Genomic DNA, 17,373 nt, shown 5'->3' with positions numbered 1-17,373 from the left:
TTAGTTCTGAGGTTAGTTTGTTTAGGTGTGTATTTCAACTACCCCATCGAAACCACATTGCTTGCTTCCGTCCCTGTCTACAACGGCCACTCACCAGGCTTGGTGCACTGTTCAATTATACGTAGCAGGTTGAAGAATGTTGCAACGGCGGCATGCAAGTAGGCTTGTGGCGTGCTTCTTTTCATGTTTTACGGGGTTTACTTAAAATGTGGAGATTACGCGAGTATGAAGTTTAAGTTTGAGCATTAGATATTAGGACACTCTACACGTTCCTTTATTGGAAGTTTATCCATACCGTTATTGCTTGCTAATATAGTTTGTCAATCTTGGCTACTATGCTAGGGAGTGTCCCAAAATATACTGGTTGCTTAGGATACCATACACATGCCTTACGTCCTGCTACAGTATTTTTGCATATTATTAAACCTTGACCTAATTTAGCAAGAAAACCTTACGTATCGAACGGCGGTTCAAAACTTGATGTCGTACATGTCCCTGTAGATGACTTCGACGGGCTGGGGCGCGACGGCGCAGCATTTATAAACACCGAAGAAGTGGAAGTGCAGGTGAGGTGTCGCTACGTGCCGAAACATAGTGACGCCACGGAAAACAGCTTCCATGTTGTCTAAGAGACAACCGTTTCTTGAAAAGGGTTCACTTCCATACTGATCCGAATACAAAATGTCCCAGTTATTATAGGGATAGGAATTGTATTATAGAGGTATTTACTGCGTTGGTGACTGTGTGTTGTTGTGTCTGTGTTGTACCGGGGAGGGCCCACCCTAAGGTAATGAAATCAGAGGTGTTGACGGGCCGACCTTTGATTAACTGCGCGATATCTGTGCAGTCACAAGCCTTTTATTTTGAACTTATTATGCCGATCAACTATGCGGGTCTACCTCAACTACAAAGAGTAGCATTAAGCAGGTACACAGGAGTAGATCTCCTATAACTACGGCTTTAGTATCACTTAATTTATGTGTGAAGATTCTCTGAGATTCTAAAATCTGCGCTATGATACTTACGGAGTAGCTTCATTGTGATTAAAGAATAAATGCGCGCACTAAGCATACAAAAATAATAAATGACATTAGCTAACAAACACTTTCTCTGGGCAACCACTGGTGCATGCGATCCATCTTCTTTGTGTCCTTAAAACAGTGTTGGCATCGAAGTTGCAGGTCTGAAAAGAAGAAAAAGAAGATAAGGGGTGCGCAAGTGAATTAAAATATTTTTGATGCTCTGGATCAACGCAAGTGTTCTGCACGCTTGCCTCAGAATCGCAGTAACATAGAAAGGAATGAAGTTAAAGGAAGCAATAGGAAGTTCGTATGCTAACACTGACAATCCGTGGAAATGAAGTCACTGTTATGCAAAGGCCGGCGACTAATGTTCATTGTAGCTGCGGTATATATTGCTCAGGTAATACCGGTCAATGTGTTAAGATTGAGTATAAGCAATCGTTGACCGGTGGAACACAGTTTAAACTTCGGCTGAATTGTCACAAATGTAAGAACACTTCCTAATTTGAGGACTGTGATGTTTTGTGAAGACAAATAAACGAATTGCGACTTATGAACAAGGCCTGGAATATAAAGTATCGCTGGTGCACGTGTGTGAGTCCTAAATTGTCTGACATGAAGAGAAATTACCATGCCTAAACAGCTATCGTTCATGTTTTCACGTGTCCGTGACAGATGGCTTGGTGCAGCCTTCGAAGGTTAAATGTACAAATGAGCCGGTCAAATGTGGATAAAAGTTTAGTGACAGCAGAGAAAAAAGAAAATGTCGACGATGATATCACTACACATTATAGCATATCATGGTGCCTCCGTCTGTAGGCATCAATTGCTGCTTTGTTTTTCCAAGTGTTGTTATTCCGAATATGACTATTACAGCGTAAGCTGTTGTGGGCTCATGTCAGTAGCCATTTCGGTTGGCAATGGGCTCCGCTGCCCGTTGTGCCAGGTGTCCGTAGCGGCTGTCGCCGGGAATAAGAAAGAAATACCCGGTTCCAGCCGGTATCGAACCCGGGCGCGCTGCCCCCGGCTTCTGTGCGTGTGGTCGTACCTTCACAACTCACAACCGCCAATGTTTTCCTTGGAAATTAATTTTATACGTTAATTTTCTTTCATCGATATTAGTCTTACGTGATGGATGGACGGTTTTACGCGTTGGGTAGGCATAGATTCAAAACTGCCTAAAAGTTAAAACTATTAGGACAAAATCCATTGTATTGACACGTCTACGTGTTTATCGTTTTTGGGTTACTGTTTTTTACCGTCTGACAATTTCATCGCTCAGCGCGGGACGCGGCTGCACGTATCGGAAGTTTCTAGAACGTTATCTATGGTTCTATCTGCTGTCTGTTGTCACCTAAGCTTGTGCAACCTGACTGCATGTGCGACGTGGATTGTGTAGAACTTTCTGGAAGACGCGTGGGCACGAGCGATTACTCTGGAACCTTCGATGACTCACGAAAAAAAAAAAAGCCGACGCGCTTGACCGCCAGATCATATCTTCGAGGCTCGCCAACTGTGTTCGCCGCTGTCGTTGTTCTTTCAGTCTAGCCTGACTTTTGAGGGCGCATGTTCGCCCAGTAAAACGCTAGTTTCGTCATTCACAGTCTTTTTCCTTTCGTCACCGTCGCTACTACGTGACAGTATTGGCACGCGTACTTGTTAACTTTCTCTGGTGACCACTTTTCACCGGCTAGCAGGTGTAAAACGTAAGTGCTCAGCGCCGGACGCACCTGCTTGTATCGGCAGTTTCGCGAATGTTGTCAGTGGTTCTAACCGTTATCCGTTCTCACCGAACCCTGTGTGATCTGACTCTATAAGCAACGCGAACTAGAGAGTAGTTTCTCGAAGGCAAATGGGCACCAGTGATTACTCCACAATCTTCGACAAGTCATGTAAAAAAACCGACGCACTTGACCCGCTGATCAGTTTTCCGAGCACGACTTCGAATTTTTCCACAACGCGTCAGACGACAACGCACTGTAAAGAAGTGCGGGACTAGGTCTCAGAAGACGCACGGTGTGATAGTTTGATTTTCCAGGTCTGACACAAGTGAATAATGGTCCCCAGAAGGATATGCCTTAAGCCACCGTACAACACATCCACGTACCAAAAAATTTGACTAAGCACTCCCGGGCACATTTGTTTGGAACGAAGAAATGGCCGAAGGACAATAGTTTTCTATACACGTGGCATAGCAGCGGAAAGATTTTCATCAGGCAGAATGATGTTGAGCCTGCGCTGCTGGTCTAAAGCTCGGAAGACCAGGCAAAGGCCACAAGCAACACCTAGTAGACTGTAGTTAATAGGTATTGCTCCCCTGATGCCGGATGAGCATGTCGGGAACCGAGGGTTCGCAGCCGAGCGCCAGAAGTAGAGGACCATAGCAGCAGGCTCTTAGAACAGACTAGCGCGTGCCGTGCTTGCGCCGCGAGCACGTGCTGCCCAAATTTATTCTTGGCATCTTTTTGCATTGCCGATCGAGAGCGCCGACCTTCAGCGTCCGCGCGTAGCGGCATCGGTGGGCGCTACAGGGCCCCCCGCAGAGACGGAGCTGCGAAATTTACTCGTCGACGAAGTGGAGGTGGTGCTGTCTGGGTAACCTGCAGATCCATGCATACGCCGGCGACATCCGCAGGGAACCTTGTGGGAGGCGTCTCGAGGTAGGCCGGTTTGATGCGGTCTAATGAGACTAACTCTTCGCGACCATTCAATAGCATGGTGGCGGACTTAGGCGTCTTGTGGAGGACACGTTAAGACCCATCGTAGGAGGGTGTAAGAGGTGCCTTTACAGTGTCTCGTCAGACAAAAATGTGGGTTGACAAAGCAAGTTGTGGATGCACAATGCTGCTGTGGACCAAAGATCGAGGTGGGACAGGGCGCAGTTGCTGAATGCAGTCCTGTAGGCATTGAAGGTACTGTAGGTACTGAAGGTACTGAAGGTACTGAAGGTATTGAAGTACTGTAGCGGCTAAGGCAAGGGGCCTGAAGGAGCGAACAAGTCTCTAGGAAACTGCAGGGGTAAACCACACACGAGTTCGGCCGGAGAACAGACAACGTCGCGACGAAGGACAGCGCGTAGGCCGAGAAGCACCATAGGAAGGTGGTCGACCCACTGCTCCCGATCCATGCGCGTAGTGAAGGCAGCCTTGAGTGGGCGGTGGAGCGGCTCAACCATGCCGTTGGCACAGCGTTAATATGCAGTGGTACAGCAGTGTTTAGCGCCTAGCAAGTGCTTGAGGAAAGTAAAGAGGGTACAGTCAAATCGCCAGCCGCGATCAGTGATCACAGTGCTGGGGCAGCCGAAGCAGGAAAACCGTGCTGAAACGTCGGCTTTGGCGACCGTTTCCGCAGTGATTTCCGGAACGGGCACGACTTCGTTCCAATGAGTGAAGCGGTCAATCATTATTAGAATGTACCGGCAGGCACGAGAGGGAGGAAGCGCGTCAACCAAATCAAGATGGACGTGGTAACAGCGACAGCCAGGTGGCAAGAAAGACTGCTTGAGAGACTTTGTGTGGCGAGCCACCTTCCAGAAGGGTGGACATCCCGGCCATTTGGTGCATAGTTGAAGGAAAAAACCAGTCACAAAAAACGAAGGAGAAGGAGAGATGTTCACAACATAACGACTGGACTATCGACTGAGCTTTATTAGAAACGGCATAGTCCCAGCAAGGCCAACAGAGCATGCCCAATAGCAGCATCACTAACCACAGATCATTGAAAAGACAAAATATCACATCTGTCATGACAGACGTAAAGAGGCAAATTCGTTTTCAAGTAAGCGCACCGAGGTCGTACTAATGCAATTCTCACCTAATAACTTGATGTAGTACGCTTCCAGGATTTTTCGCTCTTCCTTGCCCTTGCCTCTATCTACCAAGAATTTTGACATTCCTGAACAATGGGTAACAGTCACATTCATTGCAATGGCGAGACAAATTTGCACCGTCATAGTCATCGAGGGAGTAGTGGTGCTCACGCAGTCGGTAATTAATACATCGACCGGTTTGGCCTATGTAAACTCTCTCGCATGTGAGAGGGAACTTATACACCACACGTGCGAGACTTGCCGTGAAACGATTTTCGTGCTGCGCTGTGCAAACGTGGTTCCTTGCCCTGCCTCGTCACCTTGGCTGTTTGGTACGCGAGGCGCGAACATCGGTGTTATTGCTTGGCCAGGCCTAACGCTGTGTAACCAGGCGCTGCGTGGCTCGGATGCTGGGATGGCAGATGTCGTGAAGGGATGGGAGCATTGCATGACGGAAGGCAGCCGAAATGAAGGGACGTGGTGCGCCCGCTGAGATGTCGCACCAGAGTGAGCCGGGCACAAACGGGTGAGGAACGAGTTCTAGTCGGAGCGAATGGGGAATGGTCACGCAACGCTTGCAGCTAAGGGCCTCCATCTACGCCTGAGCTACACGTTCCCAGTATACAGTTCATGTAGAAGTGACGAGGGAGGTTATGTGGGAGAGGGCATCAGCTGTTTGTTTTGGTTGTCTGATATGTCGGATATCCGTAGTGAACTCCAGCATATAAGCTCATGTGCGACGAAGTTCACGTGCGACGTTCGTACGGAAGACATACACTAGAGGCTTACGATCTGTTAGAACAAAAAATCGATGGCCCTTCAACAAGTGCCGGAAGTGCTTGATGGTGGAGTAGATAGCGAGCAGCTCGCTGCCAGAAACGCTGTAGCGAGTTTCGTCAGGTTGGAGTTTGCGAGAGAAGAAACCCAGTCGACGCCACTCGGAGTCGACTTGCTCCTAGAGAACAGCGCCGATGGCCACAGTGGAAGAATCCACCATGATGCAAGTACTCACGTTACTCGTTGGGTGGATGAAAATCACCGAATCGACGGCGGCTTGTTTAGCAGCCCTAAAAGCAACTTGAGCTTCGGGAGACCAGGAAATTGCGTATGAGGAACCCTTGGTCGTGCGAAGGTCAGCCAATGGATGCAGAAGCTCAGCGCAGTGCTGAATAAAGCACCAGGAGAAATTTACTAGGCGCAGCCACTCACACAGCTGGTGCAGGTTAGTGAGTCCTGGGAAGTCTGGCACTTCCTGGACGGGGGAGGGCAACGAGCGGATTCCCAGTGCGGAGATATGGTGACCCAGGAAGTGGAGCTCGGAAGACCCAAAGACGCATTTCTGGGGGTTTACAATGAGGTCAAATTGTTCAACGAGTTGAAAGAGTTCATGGAGGTGACACTCATGATCTTGTGGATTGGGACCCGTGTTGAGAACGTCGGCGATGTAGGCAAATACAACAGGCAGTTCACGCTTTACCTCGGCAATGAATGTTCGGAACGTTTGAGCTGCGTTGCCTAGCCCAAAGGGCGTGCGCACATACTCAAATAGGCCTAACGGTGTAGTAATGGCAGTCTTTGGAATATCGGCAGGCTCAACGGGGATTCGGTGATAGGCCTTGGAAAGGCCTACTTTACTAAAGACATTGCATCCTTCCTAGAGGCCTGTGAAATCTTGAATAGCTGGAAAGGGATAGCTATCGCAGACCGTGTGAGCGTTCAGCACCTGGTAGTTGCCACACGGCTGCCAGTCACCCGGTTCTTTCTTGGGCACCAGTTGAAGTGGGCAGGCTGAACTGCTGGACGATAGGGGAATGATACACAGCTGGAGCATGTGCTTAAATTCCCGTTTAGCAATAATGTACAGTTGCTCACCGAAAAGGCGGCGCGGGTCAGGCGCGACGGGTGGACCACGCGTGACATGTCGTGGGTTATGCTGTGCTTGAGTGGCTAATTTAATTGCCGGGCCTCGCCACCTCAGAAAAGTCTTCGAGGATGCGAGCGTACGAGCATGGTGGAATCAGCGTACGGATGCCAGTGGGAGCGTCACCCGACAGAACTCCAGGGATGGAGTGTCGTGTCTTGCTGTCAATCAGGCGACGGCGGTGCATACTGGCGTCGAGGTCGAAATGGGCCAGGAAGGTGGAGCCGAGCATAGGCTGTTTGACGTCGGCAACGATGAAGACCAACAGGAACGCGCGCCGCAGGCCAAGGCCGAGAGTGAGGGACCATAGACCAATAAGTGGCGACGTTGGTAGAGTTCGCCACACGGAGCGTAGGGCCAGATGACTTAAAAGCGCGGTCACGCTTGGAAGACAGCAGTACGCTGACAGTACGCTGATGAAAGCACAGGCCGGAAACACGATCTATGACGATGAAAAGGTGGCCAGGCTGTAAGGCGAGGTCACAAGACGCTGTCAGTGATGTCATAGGGCATTTCCCGACCACTGGCATGGGGACTTTCACTGACAGGCATGGCGCTGGAAAGTGCGATGTTACCCGGAAATAGGCAAGCTGCGAGGACTGCATAAGCGGGGACTTCTCGGGGAAGAGAAACGGTGGCTGGGGCGTAAGGAGGAGCCGGGCTGATTAAAAGAGGATGTCCGGAGGGCATCGATGGAAACGGCGAGCTGGCCAATCAGAGACTCTAAGCGGGACATGGCTCAGGTCTCAGGTGTAGAAGAGAGGGAGGCGCTGGAAGGAGCAGTCGCGTCGTGGATCTGATCAGCGAGCTGGTCGAGATGGTTGAGAGCCAAGTCTCCTGCAGCACCCAAGACAAGTCGGATGGACTGCGGCAAACGCTACAGGAAGAGCACCCTCAACGGCGCACCGTTCGAGTCGACATTGCTTGTGTGCAGGAGCTACCGCATGCTGTTCAGCAGCTGTGAGGAGAGGCAATATTTTAGCTACTCGAAGGTGAGCAGCTGCTGGAGGCGCGCGCTCTCCAACGCCCTGGTGCAATCTAACAAACTCTAGCTGCTTATGTCATTGGTACGGGGCAGCCACAAACGGGGCAGCAATGGCGTACACCACATGTTGAGCTGCCTCAGGAGACAGGCTGCAAAGTAAGTTGCGAAACCGAGAAGCTTCCGAGGTGATGTGGTATAGATCGAAGATGGCTTCAACTTAGCGAACCATACCTGCAGGTTCATGCGCAAGAATACGGGCAAACGGAGCTGAAAGGCTGCGACATCTCGTGGGCCTTAGGTAGCTTCACGCGGAAGGTTGACTGAGGTCGGTAGGTTGCTGGGGTCTGCTATCTCGTCATCCGGAGTCACCAACGTCGCGAACCGAGGGGTCGCAGTGAAGCACGAGAGTCAGAGGACCAGCGTAGCAGGTTCTTAGAACCGACTAGCGCGTGCCGTGCTTGCGCCGTGGGCATGGGCCCCCATCTTTATTCTCGTCATCTTTTTCCATGCTCACTGAGGGCGCCGACCTACAGCGTCCGAGCATAGCGGCGTCGGTGGGCGCTACAAACACCCAGCTCCTAGCAACATAAGCAACTTTGTTAGGAATAAAATTCCAACGGTTTGTTACGGTATTCCATGCCAATACTTATTCCGCGAGAAGAAAACACGTCTTTAGAAGGATTGCTAACTGAAATTATTTTTGATTCAACGTTATCATGTTACCTGCAACCCGGTATCCGGACGAAGATGTACCGTTTAACATTCCTGGTTACATAACACAAATCAGAGCAGAAATTAAGGAAGAGATGGTCGTGTCCCCCTACTGACAAAGATCGACCAATACTCTGAGGTACTGGATTTCTTTGTGTAGTCCAACAAATACCTTAACGTTTTGACGACACTGGCACGTGTACTTCTTTATCTTTTTAGGGCGACCACGTTTCACCACCTAAGAAATGTTATCGCACAGCGCAGGACCCTCCTGCATGTTTGGATGTTTCTGGAATGTTATAGATGGTTTCATCCGATGTGTGTCACCAAACCTTGTGTAATCTGATTGCATGTATGCGCGACGCGAATAGTGTAGAACGTTGTGGAAGACACGCGGGTCCCAGCGTTTACTCTGGAACATTCGATGACTGATGTATAAAAGCCGACGCGCTTGGCCCGCTGACCAGATTTTCGACGATCGCCGACTGTGTTCGCCGCTGTCACCGTTCATTGTGTGTAGCCTGTTTTTGAGAGCTAAATGAAACGCTAGTTTCATTTTTCCCAGTTTGTCTGCTTTCTTCACCGTTACTATCACGTGACATCTGGTGGAGGGGCGGGGTAGTGACGGTGAAGAAAGCAGCCAAACTGGGAAACACGAAACTATCGTTTTATTGTGCGACAAACGTGTACTTGTTTGTCTTTATCGGGCGACACGTTTCACCGCCTAACAAATGTTGTCGCACAGCGCAGGACGCGCCTGCATGTATCGGAAGTTTCTGGAATGTTATCGATGGTTCCATCTGATCTCTGTCACCAAATGTTGTGTAATCTGATTCCATTTATGCACGACGCGAACAGTGTAGAACTTTGTGGAAGACACGCGTGTCCCAGTGATTACTCTGGAACATTCGACGACTGATGTATAAAAGCCGACGTGCTTGACCCGCTGATCAGATTTTCGCCGACCGCAGGCTGTGTTTGCCGTTTTTGTTGAACATTGTATGTAGCCTCTTTTTTCTGGGCATACGTTGGCTCAATAAAGTCAGTTTCGCCATTCACAGTTTTGCTGCTGTGAGCTCAACCGTCACTACCACGTGACATCTGGTGGAAGTGCTGGTTAGTTCATGTACCGGACGCCCCCGACAAGCCATGATACAAGCCCGCACCACAAAGACAAAACCTACGTCGTCCCGGATCATCGAGCAAGTCGCCGACTGCTACAGCAAACCCCGGAACACGGGCTTCTACCTGAGACGACCAAGGAGATGGTGACCAAGACAACCGCAGTGGCTGGACCAGGGTCTCCCATTCTCCTGCGAGCAGCACGGGACCCACCGACCTTCCATGGAGCAGCGACTGAAGACCCGGAATCCTGGCTGGAGACCTTCGAACGAATCGCGACTTTCCACAACTGAGACTCCGACGACAAGCTGCGGCATGTATACTTCGCCTTAGAAGACGCCGCCAGAACGTGGTTTGAGAACCGGGAGTCGACTTTGAGAACATGGGAGTTCTTCCAAAGAGGCTTCCTGCGCACTTTACGAGCGTCGCGTGCAAGGAAAGGGCCAAAGCTATGCTGGACGCACGAGTGTAGCTACCTAACGAGAACATTGCCATATTTACGGAAGAAATGAGTCGTCTGTTCCGCCTGGCCAACCCGGATATGCCCGAGGAGAAGAAACTCTGTCTGCTCATGCATGGTGTGAGGCAAGAATTTTCGGCGCAATGATACGAAGCCCACCGAAGACCGGAGAAGAGTTCCTTCGCGAGGTCAGCAGCATCAAGAAGACACTCGAAATGCGGAACCAGCAATTCAACCGTTGCACGAACTCTACCAACTACGCTGGAATTTAATCACTGGCCACCGACGATCTGCGCGAAGCTATCAGAGCGGTCGTACGGGCAGAGTTGCAGAAGTTGTACCCGAGGTGGCCGCCTCAAGTGGCCTCAATCGCCGAAGTCATCGAAGAAGAGCTTTAGCGATCCCTTGGAGTTTCTGAGGTGCAACCACAATCACCGCAGCCCCAGCCGGAAGCGGAGACCTACGCCGCCGTCACCCGCCGTCAAGGCCCCCCTGCGCGATCGCTGCAGGGCCCTTTAACGCCAATATTCCGTCATCCACCCCCACCGCCGACAGCACGCCCACCCGTCGCCCAGCGCAGCTACGCAAGGAAGACGGACTTTTGGCGCGCTGCTGACCACAGCCGCTCTGTAACCACTGCAGGAGGTGGGTCACGTCTACAGCCGATGCCCATACTGGGAAATGGGACTGTGAGGGTTCGCCGTTAACGCGCTGCGACCGCAGCTTGGCGAACAACCTCGCGATATCACCGACTACCTCGCCGCCACTCAATGGAGCTCTCGACGACCGTCCCACTCGCCGTCACCAGGCCGCTACCTGTTGCCGCAGCGCCGTCCATACACTGGCCAAGCCCGGGGCCGGTCTGCGATCCCATATCCGGAAAACTGAAAGCAGCAAGCGATGAAGGTGCAGTTGCTGTTCGTCGAACTGACGAAGGTCCTCCGACGCCAACGAAGACGCCGAAAAGACAACCTTGAAGACATGACAATGACACGCCGCCATTCCAACGAAGTCTGGAAGCAAAGAATACGCCGACGAAGGGCGACCTGACGACGCCACGTACCAGCCATAGGTCAACGCGACGCAATCGTGATCCGACGCCGATACCTAACTGTAACGCAAGACAAGAAACCACCAACCTCGACGCGCTTCTCGACGGCCGCGCAGTCACCACCTTAGGAGCCGATTACTGCGTCATATCACCTTAGTAGACCCAGGAGCCAATTACTCCGTCATGAGTGAACCCATCGCCGCCCAGTTGAAGAAAGTTAAGACTGCATGGGAAGGCCCTGAAATTCGGACCGCTGGAAGACATCTCATCCCGCCGACTGGAATCTGCACGGCAAGAGTTACCGTTCATTATCGGACTTTACGTGCCACCTTTGTTATCCTCCAACAGTGTTCACGAGACGTCATTCTCGGCATGGACTCGCCAAACCAACAGGGCGCAATCATCGACCTGAAGTCGAAGTCGGTAACGCTCTCGGAAGATTGAGCGATACCGCTGGAGAGCTCTTGTAGTCACGGTGCCTTGAGCGTGCTCCAGAATCAAGTCAGCATTGCGCCCCGCTCCAGCATTGTCATTTCCGTCGGCAGCAAAACTCCTGTCGACGTAGAAGGCGTCATCTAGGGTGACCAGCGTCTACCGCTACACCCTGAAATTTGCGTTGCAAGAGGGATCTCAAAACTGCACGAATGAAAAACGAAAGTGTTGCTGACAAACTTCAGCCAGGAGTTCAAGCAACATTGAGCGTAGTCCAAGCGTACATTGAGCAAATTCTGGAACCCAGCAATGCGCTCGTCCTCTCGTACCCTGCCGCATCTAACCCGACAACCATAGTTCCCGAACCAGACTTCGACATAAATCCAAGTCTCACCATGATTAGGCAACAAGAGCTCAGAAGTCTGCTCCGACGACACAAAGACTGCTTTTCGACGTCATCGAGGATTCGACTAACACCAGTCGCAAAGCGCCGCATAATCACCCAAGAGTGTGCTCGACCACTCCGTCAGAACCCTTACCGAGTTTTGATGCGAGAACGTGAAGCTATAAGAGAGCAAGTCGATGAAATGCTGCGCGACGGCATCACCCAGCCGCCGAAAAGCCAGTGAGCATCCCGTGTTGTCTTGGCGAAGGAAAAGTACGGAACCTTACGTTTCTGCGTCGATTATCGTCGACTGAACACGATCACAATGAATGATGTACACCTCCTACTACGGATAGACGACGCATTAGATCGGCTCTGCAACGCTAAATACTTCTCATCAATGGATCTCAAGACTGGCTATAGGCAAATAGAAGTCGACAAGAGAGATCGCCAAAAAACCGCCTTCATCACACCAGACGGCCTTCCCGAGTTCAGGGTCATGCTAATCGGACTATGCTAGGCACCTGCAACTTTCCGGCGCGTCATGGACACAGTGTTAGCAGGATTGTAGAGGCAGACGTGTCTTGTTTACTTGGATGACGTCGTTGTCTTCGCCGGAAATTTCGACGATCACCTTAGGCGGCTTGTGACAGTATTAGAGGCCATCAAGTCATCAGGGCTTACTCTGAAGAGGGAAAAGTGCCGCTTCGCTTACGATGAGCTTCTCTTCCTAGGACACTTCATCAGCAAATCTGGAGTACGTCCCGACCCGCAGAAGACAGCTGCTATCGGAATGTTCCCGCAGCCTATCGACAAGAAGGCTATAGGCACTTCGTCAAGGACTTTCCACGCATCGCGGAGCCACTAACATATCCGACCAAATCTGATGTCGAGTTCAAGTGGCAAACGCCGCAGGCCGACGCATTTCAAAAACTCAAGCGAGGTATGCAGTCGCCGACCCGTACTTGCGCACTTCGAAGAGGACGCTGATACCGAAATCCACACTGACGTCAGTAGCCTATGCGTCAGTGCCGTCCTAGTCCAGAGGAAAGACGGACTAGAACGAGTGATATGCTACCCGTCGGCTGTCAAAAGCCGAAGCCATATATTCTAAGACTGAAAGGGAGTGCCTCGCCATCATTTGGGCTACTCCAAAATTCTGCCCATACATGTACATATGGCAGGCCATTCACAGTCATCAGCGACCATCGCGCGTTGTGGTGCCTAGCTAACTTAAGGGAAACTTCAGGACGGCTGGCACGGTGGAGCCTCAGACTGCAAGAATGTGACGTCACGGTAATCTAAAAGTCCGGACGAAAACACTTTGACGCCGACTGCCTATCACGCACCCCCATCGATTCCGCGCCACAAGACCACTAAGACGACGACGCCTTCCTTGGAATAATAAGCGCAGAAGACCACTAAACAGCAACGAGCAGTCCCGGAGCTAAAAGGCCTCGCCGAGTATTTGGAAGGGAACACCGACGTTGTCCCTAGGGCATTTAAGTGCGGATTTTCTTCGTTCAGGCTACCAAACAACCTGCTCGTGAAGAAGAACTTCTCACCAGTCCGCGCAAACTACCTTCTTGTTACATCAGGGCTGCGTGCAGAAGTACTGCGCACCCTACATGACCATGCGACCGCTGTAGACCTGGGATTTTCCCGCACACTATCGAGGATACAGGAGAGGTATTATTGGCCGCGCCTGACAGCCGACGCCGCCCGTTACGTCAGGGCTTGCCGAGACCATCAATGATGCAAAATACTACCAGCGAGGCCGGCGGGATTACTACAGCCAATCGAGCTTCCTTGCCGACCATTTCAACAGATTGGGATGGACTTGTTGGGACTCTTTCCGACGTCAACAACCGGAAATAAGTGGATCGTCGTGGCGATGGACTACCTCGCCCGCTTCACTGAAACGAAAGCTCTGCGGAAAGGTAGCGCAGCCGAAGTGGCGATATTCTTTGTTGAGAACATCATGCTGCGGCATGGCGCCCCGGAAGTCCTCATCACCGAAACAGGAACGGCCTTTCCAGCGGAGCTCGCCCAAGTAATTGTTCAGTACAGTCAGACAAGGCACAGGACGACAACTGCCTACCACCTACAGACGAATGGTTCATCAGAGCACGTGAATAAGACTCTCTCTGACATGCTAGCAATGTACGTTGGCGTCGAACACAAGACCTGGGAAGCCGTTCTGCCGTACGTAACATTCGATGACACCCGTATGAAAGCAGACGCGCTTGACCCACTGATCAGATTTTCGAGGATCGCCGACTGTTGTCATCGTTGCTCTTTGAATATCGCCTGTTTTTGAGGGCACAGGTTCCAGTAATATTGTTACGTAAGAAGAGACAGATGAAAAGCTATATACAAGTAGATTTACAACGTAATACGCCACACTTGGCCAAGAGGCAACAGCCCGCGCTAGCCTCCAGTCGTCGTCGTCGTCTTCTTACTGATCGCCTCTTCGTCATTGGTAAGACTATTCCGTAGCACTACCCCCGGCGGCAAAAGCGCCGTCCCGGAGCGACTAAAGGCCGGACTCGGAAGCAGTGTAGTAGGCCTTGAGCCTACTGACGTGCACGACATCACTAGAAGCCAGAGTAGATGACGAGGTTGAGCTCACAGGAGCAATTTCGTACGTCACAGGCGTCACCTGGCGCAGCACGCGGTAGGGCCCTGTGTATCGCGAAAGGAGCTTTTGTGAAAGTCCGACGTGACGAGAGGGCGACCACAAGAGCACGAGCGCACCAGGCGAAAACTGTACGTCACGGTGGCGGGCGTTGTACTGACGCTGCTGAGTGGTTTGCGGGTCCGTCAGTCGAGCACGGGCAAGCTGGCGTGCATGGTCGATGAGGGCGATGGCATCGCGCGCATAGTCGCTTGTTGAGATTGAAGCAGGAGGAAGTGCCGTGTCAAGGGGCAAGGTCGGTTCGCGACCGTAGAGTAGATAAAAGGGAGAAAATCCGGTGGTGTCGTGCCGGGAAGAATTATAAGCAAATCTGACGTAAGGAAGGGCAATGTCCCAGTCGTGGTGGTCCTTGGAAACGTACTTGGACAGCATATCGGTAAGAGTACGGTTTAACCGCTCTGTCAGGGCATTGGTTTGAGGATGTTATGAGGTAGTCAGCTTGTGTTGAGTGGAGCAGGAACGTACAATGTCGGCGATAACTTTCGAGAGGAAGTTACGACCACGGTCAGTGAGCAGCTGTCGCGGGGCGCCATGAAGTAAGATAATGTCCCGCAAGAGAAAGTCCGCGACATCAGTGGCGCAACTGGTAGGGAGAGCCCGCGTGATAGCGTATCGGGTGGCGTAATCAGTTGCGACGGCTACCCATTTGTTCCCAGAGGAAGACGTGGGAAAGGGACCGAGGAGGTCTAATCCAATACGAAAGAACGGTTCCACAGGGACGGTGATTGGCTGGAGATGACCGGAAGGTAGCACCTGAGGTGTTTTCCGACGCTGGAAGGGATCACAGGCAGCAACATAGCGTCGGACGGAGCGAGCGAGACCAGGCCAATAGAAGCGGCGGCGGACGCGGTCGTACGTGCGGGTTACGCCAAGATGTCCTGCAGTAGGTGCGTCATGCATCTCAAAGAGCACAGTCTGTCGTAGATGTTTTGGCACGACAAGAAGATCAGATCCGTCAGGGAGGAAGTTCCTTCGGTACAGAATGCCGCCCTGGAGAACATAGCGGCGAACGGACGCGTCGGAAGGTGTAGAGCGCCGACGCTCGATGAGTGCTCGCAGCGGTAGGTCTCGGTACTGCTCATCGGCGATGTTAGCGAAGGCAGACACAGAGAAAATGCCGTTGGCGGTACTACTGTCGGCGTCGTCAGGCTCGTCTATCGGGTAACGAGACAGGCAGTCAGCGTCCTTGTGTAGTCGGCCAGATTTGTAGGTGACAGTATATAAATATTCTTGGAGGCGTAGTGCTCAGCGACCAAGTCTTCCTGTAGGATCTTTCAGTGAGCATAACCAGCAAAGCGCGTGATGGTCTGTGACAACGGAAAAGGGTCGGCCATATAAGTGTGGGCGAAACATCGCAACCGCCCAAACTAGGGCCAGACACTCACGCTCAGTGATGGCATAGTTGCGCTCCGCGGGCGAGAGGAGCCTGCTGGTGTAAGCGATAACACGGTCGTGGCCACGCTGACGTTGTGCCAGTACTGCGCCAATTCCGTGACCGCTGGCATCAGTACGGACTTCGGTAGGCGCAGAAGGATCGAAATGGACTAGAACGGGAGGCGTTGGGAGAACGTCGATTAGATGCGAGAATGCAGAGGCCTCGTTATCGCCCCAGTGGAAAAGGGCGTCTTTTTTCAAAATCTCGGTTAGTGGTCGTGCTATGGCCGCGAAATTTTTCACGAAACGGCGGAAGTAGGAACAAATGCCGATGAAGCTGCGCACATCCTTGACACACTTCGGAACAGGGAAATGCGTAACAGCATGGATCTTGCCTGGGTCCGGTTGCACTCCGTTCGCGTCAACGAGATGCCCAAGGACGGTAATCTGGCGACGGCCGAATTGGCACTTCGATGCGTTCAGTTGCAGACCGGCGCGACGAAAAACGTGCAGGACTGCCGAGAGGCGCTCGAGGTGCGTATCGAACGCTGGAGAGAATACTATGACGTCGCCCAAGTAACAAAGGCATGTGGACCATTTGAAACCGTGAAGAAGGGAGTCCATCATGAGTTCAAAAGTGGCAGGAGCGTTACATAGACCGAACGGCATCACTTTGAATTGATAAAGACCGTCCGTAGTTACAAAAGTAGTCATCTCGCTGTCGAGATCGTCCACGGCAATCTGCCAGTAGCCGGAGCGAAGGTGAATAGAGGAGAAGTAGCGAGCACCATGGAGGCAGTCAAGGGCGTCGTCGATCCGAGGTAGGGGTACACGTCCTTTTTGGTAACCCTGTTATGGTGCCGATAATCCACGCAAAAGCGCCATGAGCCATCATTTTTTACCAGTACAACAGGTGACGCCCATGGACTACATGACGGTTCTATGATGTTCTTGGCAAGCATTTTGCGAACTTCTGCGTGAATAACTTGACGCTCAGCCGGTGACACTCGATACGGGCGGCGATGAATAGGACGGGCATCGCCGGTATTAATGCCATGTTTAACACTTGTAGTTTGGGCCGAAGGACGATCGTTAAAGTAAAAAATATCGTTGTAGGAAAACAGAACGCGGTAGAGCTCACAAGCGTGCTCGGACGGCATGTCGGGCGCAATCATTTTCTGTAAGTCGGCGATGGTACAAGTTGTCAATTGAGATGGTAGAGGAGGATCGGCTGAATTGTCGTCTACCTCAATAGATGCTATTGAGTGATCTTCGAATGAGCAAAGCTGGGCCAGAGACATCTCGCGTGGCAGCACTTGTGTCGTCAAGCCAAAATTGACCACTTGCAGGCAGACGCAATTCGCCGTAATAGATAAAACGGTATGAGGTACCGTGATCCCGTGT

General features: G+C 51.6%; 1 protein-coding gene across 2 annotated transcripts in view; it reads right to left on the bottom strand.

Annotated features, from left to right (window-relative positions):
• Positions 1-847: 847 nt before the first annotated feature.
• LOC126517640 (uncharacterized) overlaps positions 848-17,373 on the bottom strand; it is a 258,981-nt gene continuing 242,455 nt past the window's right edge. For both annotated transcript variants that reach the window (XM_050167440.3, XM_055064479.2), the window contains one exon: positions 848-1,183. In XM_050167440.3, coding sequence (XP_050023397.2) covers positions 1,153-1,183 — 31 coding nt within the window. In that variant the 3' untranslated portion in view covers positions 848-1,152. The remainder of the gene's footprint in view (positions 1,184-17,373) is intronic.

Source organism: Dermacentor andersoni, chromosome 11, assembly GCF_023375885.2.
Source record: "Dermacentor andersoni chromosome 11, qqDerAnde1_hic_scaffold, whole genome shotgun sequence".
NCBI lineage: Eukaryota > Metazoa > Arthropoda > Arachnida > Ixodida > Ixodidae > Dermacentor > Dermacentor andersoni.
The sequence above is the reverse complement of the archived record's forward strand: the minus strand, read 5'-3'. Positions and strand labels throughout refer to the sequence as shown.